The sequence below is a fragment of the Notolepis coatsorum genome (assembly GCF_963971535.1).
Source record: "Notolepis coatsorum genome assembly, chromosome: 11".
NCBI classification, from domain to species: domain Eukaryota; kingdom Metazoa; phylum Chordata; class Actinopteri; order Aulopiformes; family Paralepididae; genus Notolepis; species Notolepis coatsorum.
This window is the reverse complement of record NC_140175.1, coordinates 83,778,141-83,796,886: the sequence shown is the minus strand read 5'-3', so window position 1 is coordinate 83,796,886 and position 18,746 is coordinate 83,778,141. Positions and strand designations below refer to the sequence as shown.

At 47.2% G+C, this 18,746-nt stretch overlaps 2 protein-coding genes across 2 annotated transcripts; both read right to left on the bottom strand.

Moving 5' to 3' along the window:
- Positions 1–1,225: 1,225 nt before the first annotated feature.
- On the bottom strand, positions 1,226–5,160 carry LOC311237170 (tubulin polyglutamylase TTLL7-like; the record flags this gene model as incomplete). The annotated part of the gene is made up of 2 exons (XM_084324979.1): positions 1,226–1,492; positions 3,652–5,160. 2 exons carry the CDS (start codon positions 5,158–5,160, stop codon positions 1,226–1,228), a joined length of 1,776 nt encoding a protein of 591 aa, XP_084181105.1.
- Positions 5,161–9,154: 3,994 nt separating this feature from the next.
- On the bottom strand, positions 9,155–12,812 carry LOC311237169 (tubulin polyglutamylase TTLL7-like; the record flags this gene model as incomplete). Its single annotated transcript, XM_084324978.1, has 2 exons — positions 9,155–9,159; positions 11,171–12,812. The coding sequence occupies 2 exons, from the start codon at positions 12,810–12,812 to the stop codon at positions 9,155–9,157; spliced, it is 1,647 nt and encodes a 548-aa protein (XP_084181104.1).
- Between the last annotated feature and the right edge of the window lie 5,934 nt (positions 12,813–18,746).

The window sequence follows — 18,746 nt, the reverse complement described above, 5'->3', positions numbered from 1 at the left end:
TATGGCATTAGGCATTAGACTTTCAGCAGTCGTATAGAATTACAGTGTTCCCATGTGTAAACGGTTAAAGATGGAAGTAACACAGATAGACAAATAAAGTTTATTTTTTGCTTTTTTCCCAGCCCTTTTTGAGGGCACTCCATCACCCCCCCTCTTCGGGGGACAACTTTATTATTTATTATACGTTTAGTTCAGTTAGTTTAACAGTTTATTACCTTAAAGGAAAACTCCAACATTTTGGGAAGTTAGCTTATTTAACATTTTCCCTGGAGTTAGACAAGAAGATACTTTTTCGGTCTCTGCATGCATTGGGCTTAGGGGAACGCCTGGACCGTTAGCCTAGCTTAGCTTCATCACTGGAAGTGGGGCAGACATCTAGCCTAGTTCACTAGTCAGGAAATATACTCCAAATACAATAAAAATACAACTCCCAAACGTTCCTCTAAACCTGTAGTGACCTGTGTATTTACCACGTTCTCCCAGACACACAAGTATCCCAGTCACACAAGTCACACGAGTCTCCCAGTCACACAAGTCTCCCAGACACACAAGTCTCCCAGTCACATGAGTCTCCCAGTCACACAAGTCTCCAAGTCACACAAGTATCCCAGTCACACTTCTTCTTCTTCTTCTTCTTCTTCTTCTTCTTCTTCTTCTTCTTCTTCTTCTTCTTCTTCTTCTTCTTCTTCTTCTTCTTCTTCTTCTTCTTCTTCTTCTTCTTCTTCTTCTTCTTCTTCTTCTTCTTCTTCTTCTTCTCTTCTTCTTCTTCTCTTCTTCTTCTTCTTTCTTCTTCTTCTTCTTCTTCTTCTTCTTCTTCTTCTTCTTCTTCTTATGCCTATGCTCCTTCTTCTTCTCCTTTTTCTCCTCCTTTTTTAAATTTTCTTTGAGGGGTGCTCACCCCTAACATTGCAGTCACTGAGATTTATTCAAACGGAATTATAAAGGATTTTATCTTGGTGTTTAAGCACCTGAGATGTGTGTGTGTGTGTGTGTGTGTGTGTGTGTGTGTGTGTGTGTGTGTGTGTGTGTGTGTGTGTGTGTGATATGGGTACATATGAGAGTTTGAAAATACTACTTATTTAAAACTGCAATTTTTTTTACGTTGAATATTGCAAATTCACCAGTAACATTCATTATTGATTCAGGAGCAACGAGTAGCGTGCCTAAAAAAAAAATTGATGAGATATACAGAGCTTTGTGATTTCTGTCTTCCAGCTGGCACTCACTACAACATCTCTCTCTTATCTCTTCCTCCCTCTCTCCCCAACTCCTCCGCCTCGTCCTCCTCTTCCTCATCCTCGGAGGAGGAGCAGGAGTTGTCGGCGCTGGTTTTACTGGCGAAGTCGCCCCCATGGTACTCGGGCCGCTGTCTCCTGGGCGTCTGGCTGCTCTCCGGCATGGAGGACAGGGGCTTGGGGCCTCGTTGCCTGGAGGATTTTTCCATCAGCTTCTCGTCGTCCAGCTCGCACTTCTCCAGCAGATCCAAGATGTCCTCCTCCTTCATTCGTTTCAGAGGATTATTCATTTCCTTTTGAAGTGAGGCCGCTCACCCGGCGAGGAAGGTCTGAAAGGCAGCTGAGAGGAGGCTTTCATACTTCTCCAAGAGCAGCTTGTCATCTGGGGGGTAAATACGTCTGTAGTTCCCCAGATGTCGCTTTTCATGCTCATCCCGGGAGGCGTCTATACTTTTACCAACGGATTTCCAGTTCCGCGTTCGCATTCTGCAATCTGATTGGCCACTGACGTTTCTGGTCATGTGACATGTGCGCCAATCGCGTGATGCCTGTTTCTGCGCCCATTTCCGCCTCGAACAGCCTGCAAACTACCTAACGCCTAGTTTATCACTGGTTAAGCTTAGGCGACTCTTTCGAAGTTGGTTAAGGTTAGAGTTTGGAATCAGGGCTGGTGTTCTATCGCCCTGCTCTAAGACAAACTCTAACCTTAACCAACTTCAAAAGAGTGCCTAAGCTTAACCAGTGATAGAAACAGGCGTCACACGATTGGCGCAGATGTCACATGACCAGAAACGTCAGTGGCCAATCAGATCGCAGAACGCGAACGCGGAACTGGAAATCCGTTGGTAAAAGTAATGCCGCTCCCGGGAGATCTGCTTGTGGACCTGTGCCAGCCTCTCTTTCAGTTCCTCTTTCCTCCTCTCCAGCGTGTGGCGCTGTTTCTCCCAGTCTGAAGAGGCCGCCGAGAGCGTCTTCATGGAGCCGTGGCCGTAGAGGCGTCTCTGAGCCTCAGCCTTCTGCTGAGCCAGGTTACGCTGCTTATCGCTCGCCCTAATATTGAGCAGCTTGAGAGCGTTGAGCAACACGCCCTTCTTCACGCCATAATCAATCTTCTGATTCAGATTCAGATTCAGATTTCTTTATTCACCATATTGTACAGGTACAAATGGAACGTGATTTGACATTTCAGTGCATGATTGATTTTTTCACAAATAGGAACAACATAATAATAATAATAATAATAATAATAATAATAATAATAATAATAATAATAATAATAATAATAATAATAATAATAATAATAATAATAATAATAATAATAATAATAATAATAATAATAATAATAATAATAATAATGATAAATAAATAAGTGCAAAACAGGACAGAACAGTGAGGCAACAATAAGACAGTAAAGTAAAGTGCAGTGGTGGGGGACATGGATACAGTGCAGCACAGTTCAAGTCCAGAGGTCCAGCCCTAGCAGCTCGCCATAGAGGGGGGAGGGGGGGGAGCAGGGGGACACCTGACTAATTTACCAGGCGAGCTGCTGAGGGGAAGAAGCTAAGTCTATGGCGGGACTTTAATGTCTTGGGAAGCCGAAGCCGCCTGCCGTGGGGGAGCATAATGAAGAGGCCGTGACCCGGGTGGGCGGGGGCTGCCATGATCTTCCTCGCCCTCCTCAAGGCCCTGGTGGAATGTAGGGACTCGAGGGAGGGAAGGGGGCAGCCGATCACCCTCTCCACTGATCGTATCACCCGCTGCAGCCCGCTGATTGGTGCCGAAACTCGGAGCACGATTGATCTCCAGCAGCCAGGGCTTCAGCTTGCGGTCCAGGATGATGTCAAAGCCCAGCAGCTCGAAGCAGACACTGTCGCTCCCTGGTGGCTGGCCGGGCCGGCACATGCGGTAGGCGTGCAGAACGTGGGGCTCAGCCACGATCAGTGTCTTCACAACCAGCTCAGAGACATCTCCCCAGAACTTGGCCACGTCGTGGTGGTGGATGCGGAGGAACTCGGTGAAGAGGAAGATGCGCAGCGGGTCACAGGAGGTGACCAGGATGTAGATGCGCAGGTCAAACGTGTAGCCCTCCATCAGGAAGGGCTTGTCCAGGTACTCCTGCACGATGAAGTGCTCCTGGGCCGGCAGCTTCTCACAGTTCCAGATCAGAAAGATCCCATGACCCAGAGCTCGGTTGGCGGGCTTGACGATGAATGTCTTCTGCTTGCGTTTCCTGCGCAGCTCCTTGACGTAGTTGTGGTTCCACTGGCGAAGTCGCCCCGGTACTCGGCTGCTGGCTCCTGGGCGTCTGCCTGCTCTCCGTCATGGAGGACAGGGACTTGAAGCCTCGTTGCCTGGAGGATTTTTCCATCAGCTTCTTGTCATCCAGCTCGCACTTCTCCAGCAGATCCACGATGTCCTCCTCCTTCATTTGTTTCAGAGGATTATTCATTTCCTTTTGAGGTGAGGCCACTCGCCCGACGAGGAAGGTCTGAAAGGCAGCTGAGAGGAGGCTTTCATACTTCTCCAAGAGCAGCTTGTCATCTGGGGGGTAAATACGTCTGTAGTTCCCCAGATGTTGCTTTTCATGCTCATCCCGGGAGATCTGCTCGCGGACCTGTGCCAGCCTCTCTTTCAGTTCCTCTTTCCTCCTCTCCAGTGTGTGGCGCTGTTTCTCCCAGTCTGAAGAGGCCGCCGAGAGCTTCTTCATGGAGCCGTGGCCGTAGAGGCGTCTCTGACCCTCAGCCTTCTGCTGAGCCATGTTACGCTGCTTATCGCTCGCCCTAATATTGAGCAGCTTGAGAGCGTTGAGCAACACGCCCTTCTTCACATCATAATCAATCGTCTGATCAGAGCCGAAACTCGGAGCACGATTGATCTCCAGCAGCCAGGGCTTCAGCTTGCTGTCCAGGATGATGTCAAAGCCCAGCAGCTCGAAGCAGACACTGTCACTCCCTGGTGGCTGGCCGGGGCGGCACATGCGGTAGGCGTGCAGAATGTGGGGCTCAGCCACGATCAGTGTCTTCACAACCAGCTCCGAGACATCTCCCCAGAACTTGGCCACGTCATGGTGGTGGTGGTCGCGGAGGAACTCTGTGAACCAGCCGATGGATCGCTTGCTGCCCTTGTCCACCGTCTCGTTTCGCTCAAATTTCTCGTTGTGCTTGTTGACCGAGTAGTTGGTCAGGTGCATGTAGAGCTGACTCAGGTTGGCCTCGCTGGGTGCGTGGTACTTCTCCGTGCTCATGCGCACCAGGCCGTCGTTGTAGAGGAAGATGCGCAGCGGGTCACAAGAGGTGACCAGGATGTAGATGCGCAGGTCAAACTTGTAGCCCTCCATCAGGAAGGGCTTGTCCAGGTACTCCTGCACGATGAAGTTCTCCTGGGCCGGCAGCTTCTCACAGTTCTGGATCAGGTAGATCCCGTGACCCATGGCTCCGTTGAAGGGCTTGACGATGAACGTCTTCCGCTTGCGTTTCCTGCGCTGCTCCTTGACGTAGTTCTGGAACTGGGTACACTCAGTGGGGAAGATCCAGGTCTTGGGGGCGAAGCTGTACTCCTGAGGCTGGCTCCTGATCATTTTGGAGATGTTTCTTGCCAGGCAGTCTTTGCGGCAGATCTGTCCCATACCAGGAAAGTGGTTAATTCTCTGGTAGTTCCTGAGCTTCCTGAACGTCTCGTACGTCACAACCGAGTCACTCCAGATCAGGTTGGCTGTCTCATCCTCGTCCCTCGTCTTCAGGAAGGCCATCTCGTTGATGGCTATGCGAACGATCTTCCATTTGCAATCGCCCATGTTGGCAGCGATGGTGCCCTTCTTCTTCTTGGTGCGCACCTTCCTCTTCGCACTGCTATGGTAGGGGCCCGCAGACGGCCTGTTCACGGGGGATGCTCCTTGATCCTCTCCATCGTTGGGGGGAGAGGGCATCTCAGAGGCCCGAGGATGGAAGAGGCGAGCTGAGCTCTCTGCCAGGCTTGGAGGGTCTCTCTCTCACGCGCACACGCGCTCTCTTACCCTCTCCGGTTAGTCTCTGCTGCGGGGCGGTGCAGCTCTGGACCCCTGGACCATTAGAGCCTCTCTGCCCCCCTCAGCAGCAAGTCCCTAGATGTTCCTATATACCAAGAACATGCAAACTGACCTTGTAGAAGTGGAGCAATCTTCCATTTACTTAGGCATGTACCTTTAGGCAAAATTTCTGAAAATAGGGCTACAGCTTAAATTAGTTTTTTCTTTTATTAAATCAACTATCCAGCCCCCTGTCAACTGTCAAATGATGTCAACTGTGAGAAAGATCTGTTAAAGCTAGAGAATTGTTGAATAGATACACAAATGTTCTAAAATGTTCTATTATGACATCATACTGTGACATCACAAATGTTCTAGAATGTTCTATTATGACATCATACTGTGACATCACAACGGAACATGTTTGAGGTCCATACTTTGTCAGGGTTTTTCCAATGGACATTCGAACCTTCGTTTTAATTTGTTTTTAAATATATTTAATTTTTTTATTCTTTTATATCCTCAAACTAAATCCTCAATTTGAATAAAGTGATTAATCTGATTAAACGGACGTTCGAACCTTCGTTTTTAATACAAATTTTCAAATAAAATAAAAAATTTAAAAATCCTATACATTTTTTATATATTTTTTATATCCTCAAATAAAGTGATTAATCTGATTGAATGAGTCTTTTTTCTTTTATGTTTTTGGGATTCAAACGTTGTCAGGGTTTTTCGAACGGACGTTCAAACCTTCATTTTTAATTAAAGAATACAAATTATGTAGTAACAGTGTAGTACCCTGTAATAGGCAAAAATTATATTTGAATAGATATCACTATGAAACTTTCCCAGTTTGTTATGTACATATAAACTAAGAAAAATATATTGCAAGTTTTCTGAATTTTATGTTTATATATGCAAATGAGGCACTTCCCCATAAAATATGTGCACATTTATGGATGCAATCAGGCAAAATGAAGTCAAATAAACAACTAAATGTGTGTTATTGACGTTTTATTGTCACTAGTTTCATAGAAGACATGTTTAGGAAGCAAAATATAACAAAATCTCAATATCGTCGAAACAAAAGCAAAAAGGCGATTTTGGGGGTGCTGTCTCGCCTTAACCCATTCTCTGCCGGAGCTTATATCCATCCTTGTAGCCTCTCTGCCAGCACTATTTGTCTATGGAGATGTTCACCTTCTTTTTAAATTGTATTGCTAAATTGACATTACTATGGCCCATTCAACATCAATTATCTATCGTTCAGGATGTAGGAACGTTTTACTTTTTCATTCACACATTCATACTAAAATACCGTCCAGAGTATAAATATGTTTTTATCGTTTTCTGCTGTATTTCATAGAACGTGAGATATAGCCATAAATGCATATATTAGATGATCAAATGCAATTTGATACCGATCAACGTTATATTAAAAATTTCAACTGTACATGATCCTAAACGTCATGACTGGTCATCTGCTGGTGACCGGAGGGGGGGGGTCGTTTATAATTCAATGACCGACGTTAAATGATTCATGTAGTATGGGTGATATATAGATCAGTAATGTTTGTGGAAAAAAAGTCTGCACACCGTCTATAGTGTTCCCAAGTTTTAATGTACTTGAACACAACGTTTCGGCCTGTGGCCTTTTTCAAGTGTCAACGACATGTGAAAAGGGGTGGGGTATATATACATATACAAATTAAAGGTCAAGGTTGAGCCAGGTCAAAGTTCAAATCAATTAGCCTATAGGCTACACATTTACAGACCATATTGCAGCTCAAGTGCCTAGAACATACGGTACATAGTAACAATAACAGTAGTACGGTAGTTTAGTAGTTAAATGTGACACACCTTCACATGCCAAAATTGAGAAAAAATATATAATAAGAAAACTTAAAAAACAGAAAGATTAATAATAAAAAAAACACAGAATCAGGACAGAATGTGTGTATTTACAGGAAGGGTTTGATGTCAAACTCTTCGTTCAGTCCAAGAGGGGCCATAGTCTGCAGGGTGTGAATATGGTAGGTCTCTCTCTGCAAAAGTAGTTTGCCATGGTCTCCTCCTCTCGCTGGTCTCTCTACCTTTTCAATGCCAGTGTATCTTAATGTGCTGATATTGTGTCCTGCCTGTCTAAAGTGTACTGCAACCGGGTTATGTTCATCACCACATCTGATGTTGCTGCGGTGTTCGCTGATGCGTATTTTGAGTTGCCGGTTGGTTTTACCTACATAGCTCAGGCCACAAGGGCATTTGATTAGGTAGATGACATGAGTGGAGCTACAGGTGATGAAGCCACGGACTCTGAGGGTTTTACCATTACGTGGATGTGTGTAGGTCTTACTCTTAATAGTATAGCCACACTGTGCACAGTTACCACACTTATAGTTCCCATCCGGGGTGTTATCTAGGAACGTGGGTCTGTGAGCCGTGGGTGGGCTATAGGATCTCACTAGTTGGTTTCTCAGGTTGGGGGGGCGTTGGTAAACTACGGCAGGAGGTTCCTTGAAAACAGCTTGGAGTTTGGGATCAGAGTTGATGATGTGCCAATGTTTATGTAGGATCTTTTTTAATTCAAAACCTACAGGAGAGTATGTAGTGCAGCACAGTGGGGACTGGTCCTTAGTGGGTCTAATTCTAGGTTGTAGGCATTCGTCCTGTGTGGCCACATCAAAGCGGTTAGCAGCTTTATCTATCCATTCTGTAGGATATCCTCTCTCCTGGAATCTCCTGCTCAGGTCTGTGGACTGTCTCTGATATAGACTATCGAGGCTGCAGATTCTCCTGGCTCGGTGAAACTGGCTGACCGTGAGGCTCTTAATGAGGTGGGTGGGATGGAACTGTCACCCCGTAGTAAGGTGTTTCTGTCAGTAGGTTTGCGAAATAAATCAGTATGTATAGTATTCCCCTCCTTGATAACCAAAACATCTAAGAAGCTGATGCTGCTAGAGCTGGCCTCCAGAGTGAAGTTCAAATTGGAGTTAGCTGCGTTGAGGTATTTATGAAATGCCTCCAGTGACTCTTCACTCCCTGTCCAAATAATGAAAATGTCATCAATGTAGCGCTGATATAACAATATGTCTGGGAAATTTTTTTTAACAGGGTCCAATATGTATTGATTCTCAAACTGACCCATGTACAGATTAGCATAGTTGGGGGCCATAGTACTCCCCATGGCCGTACCCTTGGTTTGAAGATAGTGATCTGATTTGAACTTAAAGTAATTGTTGGTCAGTACAGTTTCAATTAGGTCACATATGCAGGTAGTACTGGGTTTATCAGTGTCGGGTCTGAGGCTCAGAAAGGTACGTGCCGCTTCAATCCCACCATCATGTGGGATGTTGGTGTATAGACTAGTCACATCTAAAGTGACAAAAGTAGCCTTGTCTGGTAGTACAGTGGCCTTTAGTTTGTTAATGAGATAAATGGAATCCTGTGTATATGAGGGAAGGGAGGTCACCCATGGCTTGAGACAGTGGTCCACAAAAGTGGAGATGTTGGTGGTCAGAGATCCGATACCACTCACAATGGGTCTGCCAGGAAGGGGGGTTGTTTGGGATTTGTGGATTTTGGGAAGTGTGTAAATGACAGGAGTCACAGGGTACTCGTTCTTTATTAATTCAAATTCGTTCTTTGTGATTTCCCCTTTCTCTAGCCAAAACAACAATTTATCATGGACAGACTGCTTAAATTGTGTGGTAGGGTCAGACAGTAACTTACTGTAAAACGACTGATCATTTAATTGTCTCATAATTTCATTTTCATAGTCCACAGTGTTCTGAAGTACAATAGCACGATTTCTTGGGGGAATAAAAGTGGATTCACTTAATCCACTTTTATTCCCCAAGAAATCGCAATGCATCCCTCGACACATATTGTCGTTTAGTAGAAAATGATGTACAGGCTATCCTAAAAAACAAACGGGAATATAAAGTGTACAACAACATGTGTAAAGCGGAAAGAGAGGCTATCACTACCTTAGGCAAGGACAAGACAGTGATTGTTCGACCAGCGGACAAAGGTGGTGCTTGTGAGGATTGGTTCGTTCCCCGCCACACGCTCCTTTAAGGTACTGTGTTGATTGGTGCATTCCCCGCCACGCGCTTCTGGAGCAAGTATCAATTCCAGCACGCACCTGTCATAGTTTGTGATTAGCGCCCCAGAGGCTTCTTATACTGGGACCTTCTTTCAATCGATGTCGGGTCGTTTTGAATACTTCTGCTTCTGCCTGCTTTCCCCCCGTTGCTGTGCCTCGTCTACTTTCCCTCCAGGACATCCTTGGATTGCCGCTGGTGAATGCCTTGTTCCTCCGTTTGGAGCTGTGCCTCGTTGCCCGCTTTACGCGTTTGCGCTTTGGTGAGTTGGAACCAAACCCTTTTTGGATTATCTGTTTTGTGTGTTTGGAGAACACTGAAGATTATCATTTTTGTTTGTTCTGGACTCAGCTAAGGGAGGAGGGAACTGCACTGCCTCTGTGTACTGTTGGACTGTTATTGATCTCTCTCTCTCTCTCCGTTTCCACCTCGAGTTGAAGCTCGGAGTATCTGCAGAGCCGCTACGACGTCAACGCCGATTCCCCACCTCTAAACACCAAGAGGATCTGCAGAGCCGCAGATAACTCTGCCGAAGGCAGTCTCCTTTTTTGTTGTTTCGAAATTGTTACTTTACTCCTTTTTGACTCTGTAAATAAATACGCCCTAGTATTTGGCTAACTCTGAACTACCTGTCTGTGCCGTGCGTTTGAGGTCGGTTTCAACCCCTAACATTACGACCCGACCATGACGACCTCAGCCGACACAGACAGAGTCAGAACCGCGTTGGCGGTCCAGATTGAATTAACCAACGACCACAGCCTACAGTTAGGTACGGCTGCGGCTGCTGTACAGGAGCTCCGAGCCCAGGTCCTGCCTATTCAGGAGTCCCTTGGCTCTCTGGCTACCCTGCAGACAGCCCAGGGTAATCAGCAGGCTGATATTCTTCACCAATTGTGAACTCTGAGTGACGCATTTAACACCCTGCTTGTAACCCCACCTGCTTCAGGAGTCTCGGCCAGAGCACCACCCGCAGCCGTGGCAGGCCCCGCACCTCCCGATCCCGCACCTCGGGAGCCCCGTCTCTCCGAACCACGGTTGTTCAATGGTAACTTCGAGGATTGTGCCACATTCATCATGCAATGTGAGTTGGTTTTTCTTCATCAACCCAGCCGATTCACTTCAGAGGGAGCCCGAGTGGCTTACATGACTAACCTGCTCTCAGGCCGGGCAGCACAGTGGGTTACTGCCTCCTGGGCAATGGGGCCTGATTTCTGTTTTTCCTACCCAGACTTCGTGGCAGAGCTCTGCAGGGTTTTCCACCACCCAGCCTGTGGCCAGGACCCAGGAGCTCGGTTGGGTACCTTCCGGCAGGGCAGTGGCGGGGTCACCGACTATGTGCTGGAGTTCAGACTGGCGGCAACGGAGAGCGGTTGGAACGACCAAGAGCTTCGTCTCACCTTCATGAGGGGGCTCAACGACGCTGTAAGGGACCAGCTCGCGACCCGTGAGGAACCGGAGTCCCTCGAGGACCTATTTAGCCTCGCCATTCGCATCGACGGACGCCTCCGGGAGAGAAGGCGTGAGAGAGCCCGACTGGGACCTCCGAGGTTCCCCAGACCCCCCGCACTCGTGACGGAACTGCGGTCCGTCCTGCTTCCACCACAACTGGTGGTTCCTTCCCCTCCCGTTCGGTGCCAGAGGAGGAACCCATGCAGCTGGGACGCTCTCACCTTAGCCCGGCTGAACGAGAGGCCAGGTTCAGGTCCGGCCTTTGCCTCTACTGCGGCTGGGATGGGCACCGGCTTGACGATGAATGTCTTCTGCTTGCGTTTCCTGCGCAGCTCCTTGACGTAGTTCTGGTTCCACTGGCGAAGTTGCCCCGGTACTCGGCTGCTGGCTCCTGGGCGTCTGCCTGCTCTCCGTCATGGAGGACAGGGACTTGGGGCCTCGTTGCCTGGAGGATTTTTCCATCAGCTTCTTGTCATCCAGCTCGCACTTCTCCAGCAGATCCACGATGTCCTCCTCCTTCATTTGTTTCAGAGGATTATTCATTTCCTTTTGAGGTGAGGCCACTCGCCCGACGAGGAAGGTCTGAAAGGCAGCTGAGAGGAGGCTTTCATACTTCTCCAAGAGCAGCTTGTCATCTGGGGGGTAAATACGTCTGTAGTTCCCCAGATGTTGCTTTTCATGCTCATCCCGGGAGATCTGCTCGCGGACCTGTGCCAGCCTCTCTTTCAGTTCCTCTTTCCTCCTCTCCAGTGTGTGGCGCTGTTTCTCCCAGTCTGAAGAGGCCGCCGAGAGCTTCTTCATGGAGCCGTGGCCGTAGAGGCGTCTCTGACCCTCAGCCTTCTGCTGAGCCATGTTACGCTGCTTATCGCTCGCCCTAATATTGAGCAGCTTGAGAGCGTTGAGCAACACGCCCTTCTTCACATCATAATCAATCGTCTGATCAGAGCCGAAACTCGGAGCACGATTGATCTCCAGCAGCCAGGGCTTCAGCTTGCTGTCCAGGATGATGTCAAAGCCCAGCAGCTCGAAGCAGACACTGTCACTCCCTGGTGGCTGGCCGGGGCGGCACATGCGGTAGGCGTGCAGAATGTGGGGCTCAGCCACGATCAGTGTCTTCACAACCAGCTCCGAGACATCTCCCCAGAACTTGGCCACGTCGTGGTGGTGGTGGTCGCGGAGGAACTCTGTGAACCAGCCGATGGATCGCTTGCTGCCCTTGTCCACCGTCTCGTTTCGCTCAAATTTCTCGTTGTGCTTGTTGACCGAGTAGTTGGTCAGGTGCATGTAGAGCTGACTCAGGTTGGCCTCGCTGGGTGCGTGGTACTTCTCCGTGCTCATGCGCACCAGGCCGTCGTTGTAGAGGAAGATGCGCAGCGGGTCACAAGAGGTGACCAGGATGTAGATGCGCAGGTCAAACTTGTAGCCCTCCATCAGGAAGGGCTTGTCCAGGTACTCCTGCACGATGAAGTTCTCCTGGGCCGGCAGCTTCTCACAGTTCTGGATCAGGTAGATCCCGTGACCCATGGCTCCGTTGACGGGCTTGACGATGAACGTCTTCCGCTTGCGTTTCCTGCGCTGCTCCTTGACGTAGTTCTGGAACTGGGTACACTCAGTGGGGAAGATCCAGGTCTTGGGGGCGAAGCTGTACTCCTGAGGCTGGCTCCTGATCATTTTGGAGATGTTTCTTGCCAGGCAGTCTTTGCTGCAGATCTGTCCCATACCAGGAAAGTGGTTAATTCTCTGGTAGTTCCTGAGCTTCCTGAACGTCTCGTACGTCACACCCGAGTCACTCCAGATCAGGTTGGCTGTCTCATCCTCGTCCCTCGTCGTCAGGAAGGCCATCTCGTTGATGGCTATGCGAACGATCTTCCATTTGCAATCGCCCATGTTGGCAGCGATGGTGCCCTTCTTCTTCTTGGTGCGCACCTTCCTCTTCGCACTGCTATGGTAGGGGCCCGCAGACGGCCTGTTCACGGGGGATGCTCCTTGATCCTCTCCATCGTTGGGGGGAGAGGGCATCTCAGAGGCCCGAGGATGGAAGAGGCGAGCTGAGCTCTCTGCCAGGCTTGGAGGATCTCTCTCTCACGCGCACACGCGCTCTCTTACCCTCTCCGGTTAGTCTCTGCTGCGGGGCGGTGCAGCTCTGGACCCCTGGACCATTAGAGCCTCTCTGCCCCCCTCAGCAGCAAGTCCCTAGATGTTCCTATATACCAAGAACATGCAAACTGACCTTGTAGAAGTGGAGCAATCTTCCATTTACTTAGGCATGTACCTTTAGGCAAAATTTCTGAAAATAGGGCTACAGCTTAAATTAGTTTTTTCTTTTATTAAATCAACTATCCAGCCCCCTGTCAACTGTCAAATGATGTCAACTGTGAGAAAGATCTGTTAAAGCTAGAGAATTGTTGAATAGATACACAAATGTTCTAAAATGTTCTATTATGACATCATACTGTGACATCACAAATGTTCTAGAATGTTCTATTATGACATCATACTGTGACATCACAACGGAACATGTTTGAGGTCCATACTTTGTCAGGGTTTTTCCAATGGATATTCGAACCTTCGTTTTAATTTGTTTTTAAATATAATTTTTTTTATTCTTTTATATCCTCAAACTAAATCCTCAATTTGAATAAAGTGATTAATCTGATTAAACGGACGTTCGAACCTTCGTTTTTAATAAAAATTTTCAAATAAAATAAAATTTTTAAAAATCCTATACATTTTTTATATATTTTTTATATCCTCAAATAAAGTGATTAATCTGATTGAATGAGTCTTTTTTCTTTTATGTTTTTGGGATTCAAACTTTGTCAGGGTTTTTCGAACGGACGTTCCAACCTTCATTTTTAATTAAAGAATACAAATTATGTAGTAACAGTGTAGTACCCTGTAATAGGCAAAAATTATATTTGAATAGATATCACTATGAAACTTTCCCAGTTTGTTATGTACATATAAACTAAGAAAAATATATTGCAAGTTTTCTGAATTTTATGTTTATATATGCAAATGAGGCACTTCCCCATTAAATATGTGCACATTTATGGATGCAATCAGGCAAAATGAAGTCAAATAAACAACTAAATGTGTGTTATTGACGTTTTATTGTCACTAGTTTCATAGAAGACATGTTTAGGAAGCAAAATATAACAAAATCTCAATATCGTCGAAAAAAAGCAAAAAGGCGATTTTGGGGGTGCTGTCTCGCCTTAACCCATTCTCTGCCGGAGCTTATATCCATCCTTGTAGCCTCTCTGCCAGCACTATTTGTCTATGGAGATGTTCACCTTCTTTTTAAATTGTATTGCTAAATTGACATTACTATGGCCCATTCAACATCAATTATCTATCGTTCAGGATGTAGGAACGTTTTACTTTTTCATTCACACATTCATACTAAAATACCGTCCAGAGTATGAATATGTTTTTATCGTTTTCTGCTGTATTTCATAGAACGTGAGATATAGCCATAAATGCATATATTAGATGATCAAATGCAATTTGATACCGATCAACGTTATATTAAAAATTTCAACTGTACATGATCCTAAACGTCATGACTGGTCATCTGCTGGTGACCGGAGGGGGGGGGTCATTTATAATTCAATGACCGACGTTAAATGATTCATGTAGTATGGGTGATATATAGATCAGTAATGTTTGTGGAAAAAAAGTCTGCACACGTCTATAGTGTTCCCAAGTTTTAATGTACTTGAACACAACGTTTCGGCCTGTGGCCTTTTTCAAGTGTCAACGACATGTGAAAAGGGGTGGGGTATATATACATATACAAATTAAAGGTCAAGGTTGAGCCAGGTCAAAGTTCAAATCAATTAGCCTATAGGCTACACATTTACAGACCATATTGCAGCTCAAGTGCCTAGAACATACGGTACATAGTAACAATAACAGTAGTACGGTAGTTTAGTAGTTAAATGTGACACACCTTCACATGCCAAAATTGAGAAAAAATATATAATAAGAAAACTTAAAAAACAGAAAGATTAATAATAAAAAAAACACAGAATCAGGACAGAATGTGTGTATTTACAGGAAGGGTTTGATGTCAAACTCTTCGTTCAGTCCAAGAGGGGCCATAGTCTGCAGGGTGTGAATATGGTACTGTAGGTCTCTCTCTGCAAAAGTAGTTTGCCATGGTCTCCTCCTCTCGCTGGTCTCTCTACCTTTTCAATGCCAGTGTATCTTAATGTGCTGATATTGTGTCCTGCCTGTCTAAAGTGTACTGCAACCGGGTTATGTTCATCACCACATCTGATGTTGCTGCGGTGTTCGCTGATGCGTATTTTGAGTTGCCGGTTGGTTTTACCTACATAGCTCAGGCCACAAGGGCATTTGATTAGGTAGATGACATGAGTGGAGCTACAGGTGATGAAGCCACGGACTCTGAGGGTTTTACCATTACGTGGATGTGTGTAGGTCTTACTCTTAATAGTATAGCCACACTGTGCACAGTTACCACACTTATAGTTCCCATCCGGGGTGTTATCTAGGAACGTGGGTCTGTGAGCCGTGGGTGGGCTATAGGATCTCACTAGTTGGTTTCTCAGGTTGGGGGGGCGTTTGTAAACTACGGCAGGAGGTTCCTTGAAAACAGCTTGGAGTTTGGGATCAGAGTTGATGATGTGCCAATGTTTATGTAGGATCTTTTTTAATTCAAAACCTACAGGAGAGTATGTAGTGCAGCACAGTGGGGACTGGTCCTTAGTGGGTCTAATTCTAGGTTGTAGGCATTCGTCCAGTGTGGCCACATCAAAGCGGTTAGCAGCTTTATCTATCCATTCTGTAGGATATCCTCTCTCCTGGAATCTCCTGCTCAGGTCTGTGGACTGTCTCTGATATAGACTATCGAGGCTGCAGATTCTCCTGGCTCGGTGAAACTGGCTGACCGGGAGGCTCTTAATGAGGTGGGTAGGATGGAAGGGAACTGTCACCCCGTAGTAAGGTGTTTCTGTCAGTAGGTTTGCGAAATAAATCAGTATGTATAGTATTCCCCTCCTTGATAACCAAAACATCTAAGAAGCTGATGCTGCTAGAGCTGGCCTCCAGAGTGAAGTTCAAATTGGAGTTAGCTGCGTTGAGGTATTTATGAAATGCCTCCAGTGACTCTTCACTCCCTGTCCAAATAATGAAAATGTCATCAATGTAGCGCTGATATAACAATATGTCTGGGAAAAAAATGTTAACAACAGGGTCCAATATGTATTGATTCTCAAACTGACCCATGTACAGATTAGCATAGTTGGGGGCCATAGTACTCCCCATGGCCGTACCCTTGGTTTGAAGATAGTGATCTGATTTGAACTTAAAGTAATTGTTGGTCAGTACAGTTTCAATTAGGTCACATATGCAGGTAGTACTGGGTTTATCAGTGTCGGGTCTGAGGCTCAGAAAGGTACGTGCCGCTTCAATCCCACCATCATGTGGGATGTTGGTGTATAGACTAGTCACATCTAAAGTGACAAAAGTAGCCTTGTCTGGTAGTACAGTGGCCTTTAGTTTGTTAATGAGATAAATGGAATCCTGTGTATATGAGGGAAGGGAGGTCACCCATGGCTTGAGACAGTGGTCCACAAAAGTGGAGATGTTGGTGGTCAGAGATCCGATACCACTCACAATGGGTCTGCCAGGAAGGGGGGTTGTTTGGGATTTGTGGATTTTGGGAAGTGTGTAAATGACAGGAGTCACAGGGTACTCGTTCTTTATTAATTCAAATTCGTTCTTTGTGATTTCCCCTTTCTCTAGCCAAAACAACAATTTATCATGGACAGACTGCTTAAATTGTGTGGTAGGGTCAGACAGTAACTTACTGTAAAACGACTGATCATTTAATTGTCTCATAATTTCATTTTCATAGTCCACAGTGTTCTGAAGTACAATAGCACGATTTCTTGGGGGAATAAAAGTGGATTCACTTAATCCACTTTTATTCCCCCAAGAAATCGCAATGCATCCCTCGACACATATTGTCGTTTAGTAGAAAATGATGTACAGGCTATCCTAAAAAACAAACGGGAATATAAAGTGTACAACAACATGTGTAAAGCGGAAAGAGAGGCTATCACTACCTTAGGCAAGGACAAGACAGTGATTGTTCGACCAGCGGACAAAGGTGGTGCTTGTGAGGATTGGTTCGTTCCCCGCCACACGCTCCTTTAAGGTACTGTGTTGATTGGTGCATTCCCCGCCACACGCTTCTGGAGCAAGTATCAATTCCAGCACGCACCTGTCATAGTTTGTGATTAGCGCCCCAGAGGCTTCTTATACTGGGACCTTCTTTCAATCGATGTCGGGTCGTTTTGAATACTTCTGCTTCTGCCTGCTTTCCCCCCGTTGCTGTGCCTCATCTACTTTCCCTCCAGGACATCCTTGGATTGCCGCTGGTGAATGCCTTGTTCCTCCGTTTGGAGCTGTGCCTCGTTGCCCGCTTTACGCGTTTGCGCTTTGGTGAGTTGGAACCAAACCCTTTTTGGATTATCTGTTTTGTGTGTTTGGAGAACACTGAAGATTATCATTTTTGTTTGTTCTGGACTCAGCTAAGGGAGGAGGGAACTGCACTGCCTCTGTGTACTGTTGGACTGTTATTGATCTCTCTCTCTCTCTCCGTTTCCACCTCGAGTTGAAGCTCGGAGTATCTGCAGAGCCGCTACGACGTCAACGCCGATTCCCCACCTCTAAACACCAAGAGGATCTGCAGAGCCGCAGATAACTCTGCCGAAGGCAGTCTCCTTTTTTGTTGTTTCGAAATTGTTACTTTACTCCTTTTTGACTCTGTAAATAAATACGCCCTAGTATTTGGCTAACTCTGAACTACCTGTCTGTGCCGTGCGTTTGAGGTCAGTTTCAAACCCTAACATTACGACCCGACCATGACGACCTCAGCCGACACAGACAGAGTCAGAACCGCGTTGGCGGTCCAGATTGAATTAACCAACGACCACAGCCTACAGTTAGGTACGGCTGCGGCTGCTGTACAGGAGCTCCGAGCCCAGGTCCTGCCTATTCAGGAGTCCCTTGGCTCTCTGGCTACCCTGCAGACAGCCCAGGGTAATCAGCAGGCTGATATTCTTCACCAATTGTGAACTCTGAGTGACGCATTTAACACCCTGCTAGTAACCCCACCTGCTTCAGGAGTCTCGGCCAGAGCACCACCCGCAGCCGTGGCAGGCCCCGCACCTCCCGATCCCGCACCTCGGGAGCCCCGTCTCTCCGAACCACGGTTGTTCAATGGTAACTTCGAGGATTGTGCCACATTCATCATGCAATGTGAGTTGGTTTTTCTTCATCAACCCAGCCGATTAACTTCAGAGGGAGCCCGAGTGGCTTACATGACTAACCTGCTCTCAGGCCGGGCAGCACAGTGGGTTACTGCCTCCTGGGCAATGGGGCCTGATTTCTGTTTTTCCTACCCAGACTTCGTGGCAGAGCTCTGCAGGGTTTTCCACCACCCAGCCTGTGGCCAGGACCCAGGAGCTCGGTTGGGTACCTTCCGGCAGGGCAGTGGCGGGGTCACCGACTATGTGCTGGAGTTCAGACTGGCGGCAACGGAGAGCGGTTGGAACGACCAAGAGCTTCGTCTCACCTTCATGAGGGGGCTCAACGACGCTGTAAGGGACCAGCTCGCGACCCGTGAGGAACCGGAGTCCCTCGAGGACCTATTTAGCCTCGCCATTCGCATCGACGGACGCCTCCGGGAGAGAAGGCGTGAGAGAGCCCGACTGGGACCTCCGAGGTTCCCCAGACCCCCCGCACTCGTGACGGAACTGCGGTCCGTCCTGCTTCCACCACAACTGGTGGTTCCTTCCCCTCCCGTTCGGTGCCAGAGGAGGAACCCATGCAGCTGGGACGCTCTCACCTTAGCCCGGCTGAACGAGAGGCCAGGTTCAGGTCCGGCCTTTGCCTCTACTGCGGCCGGGATGGGCACCG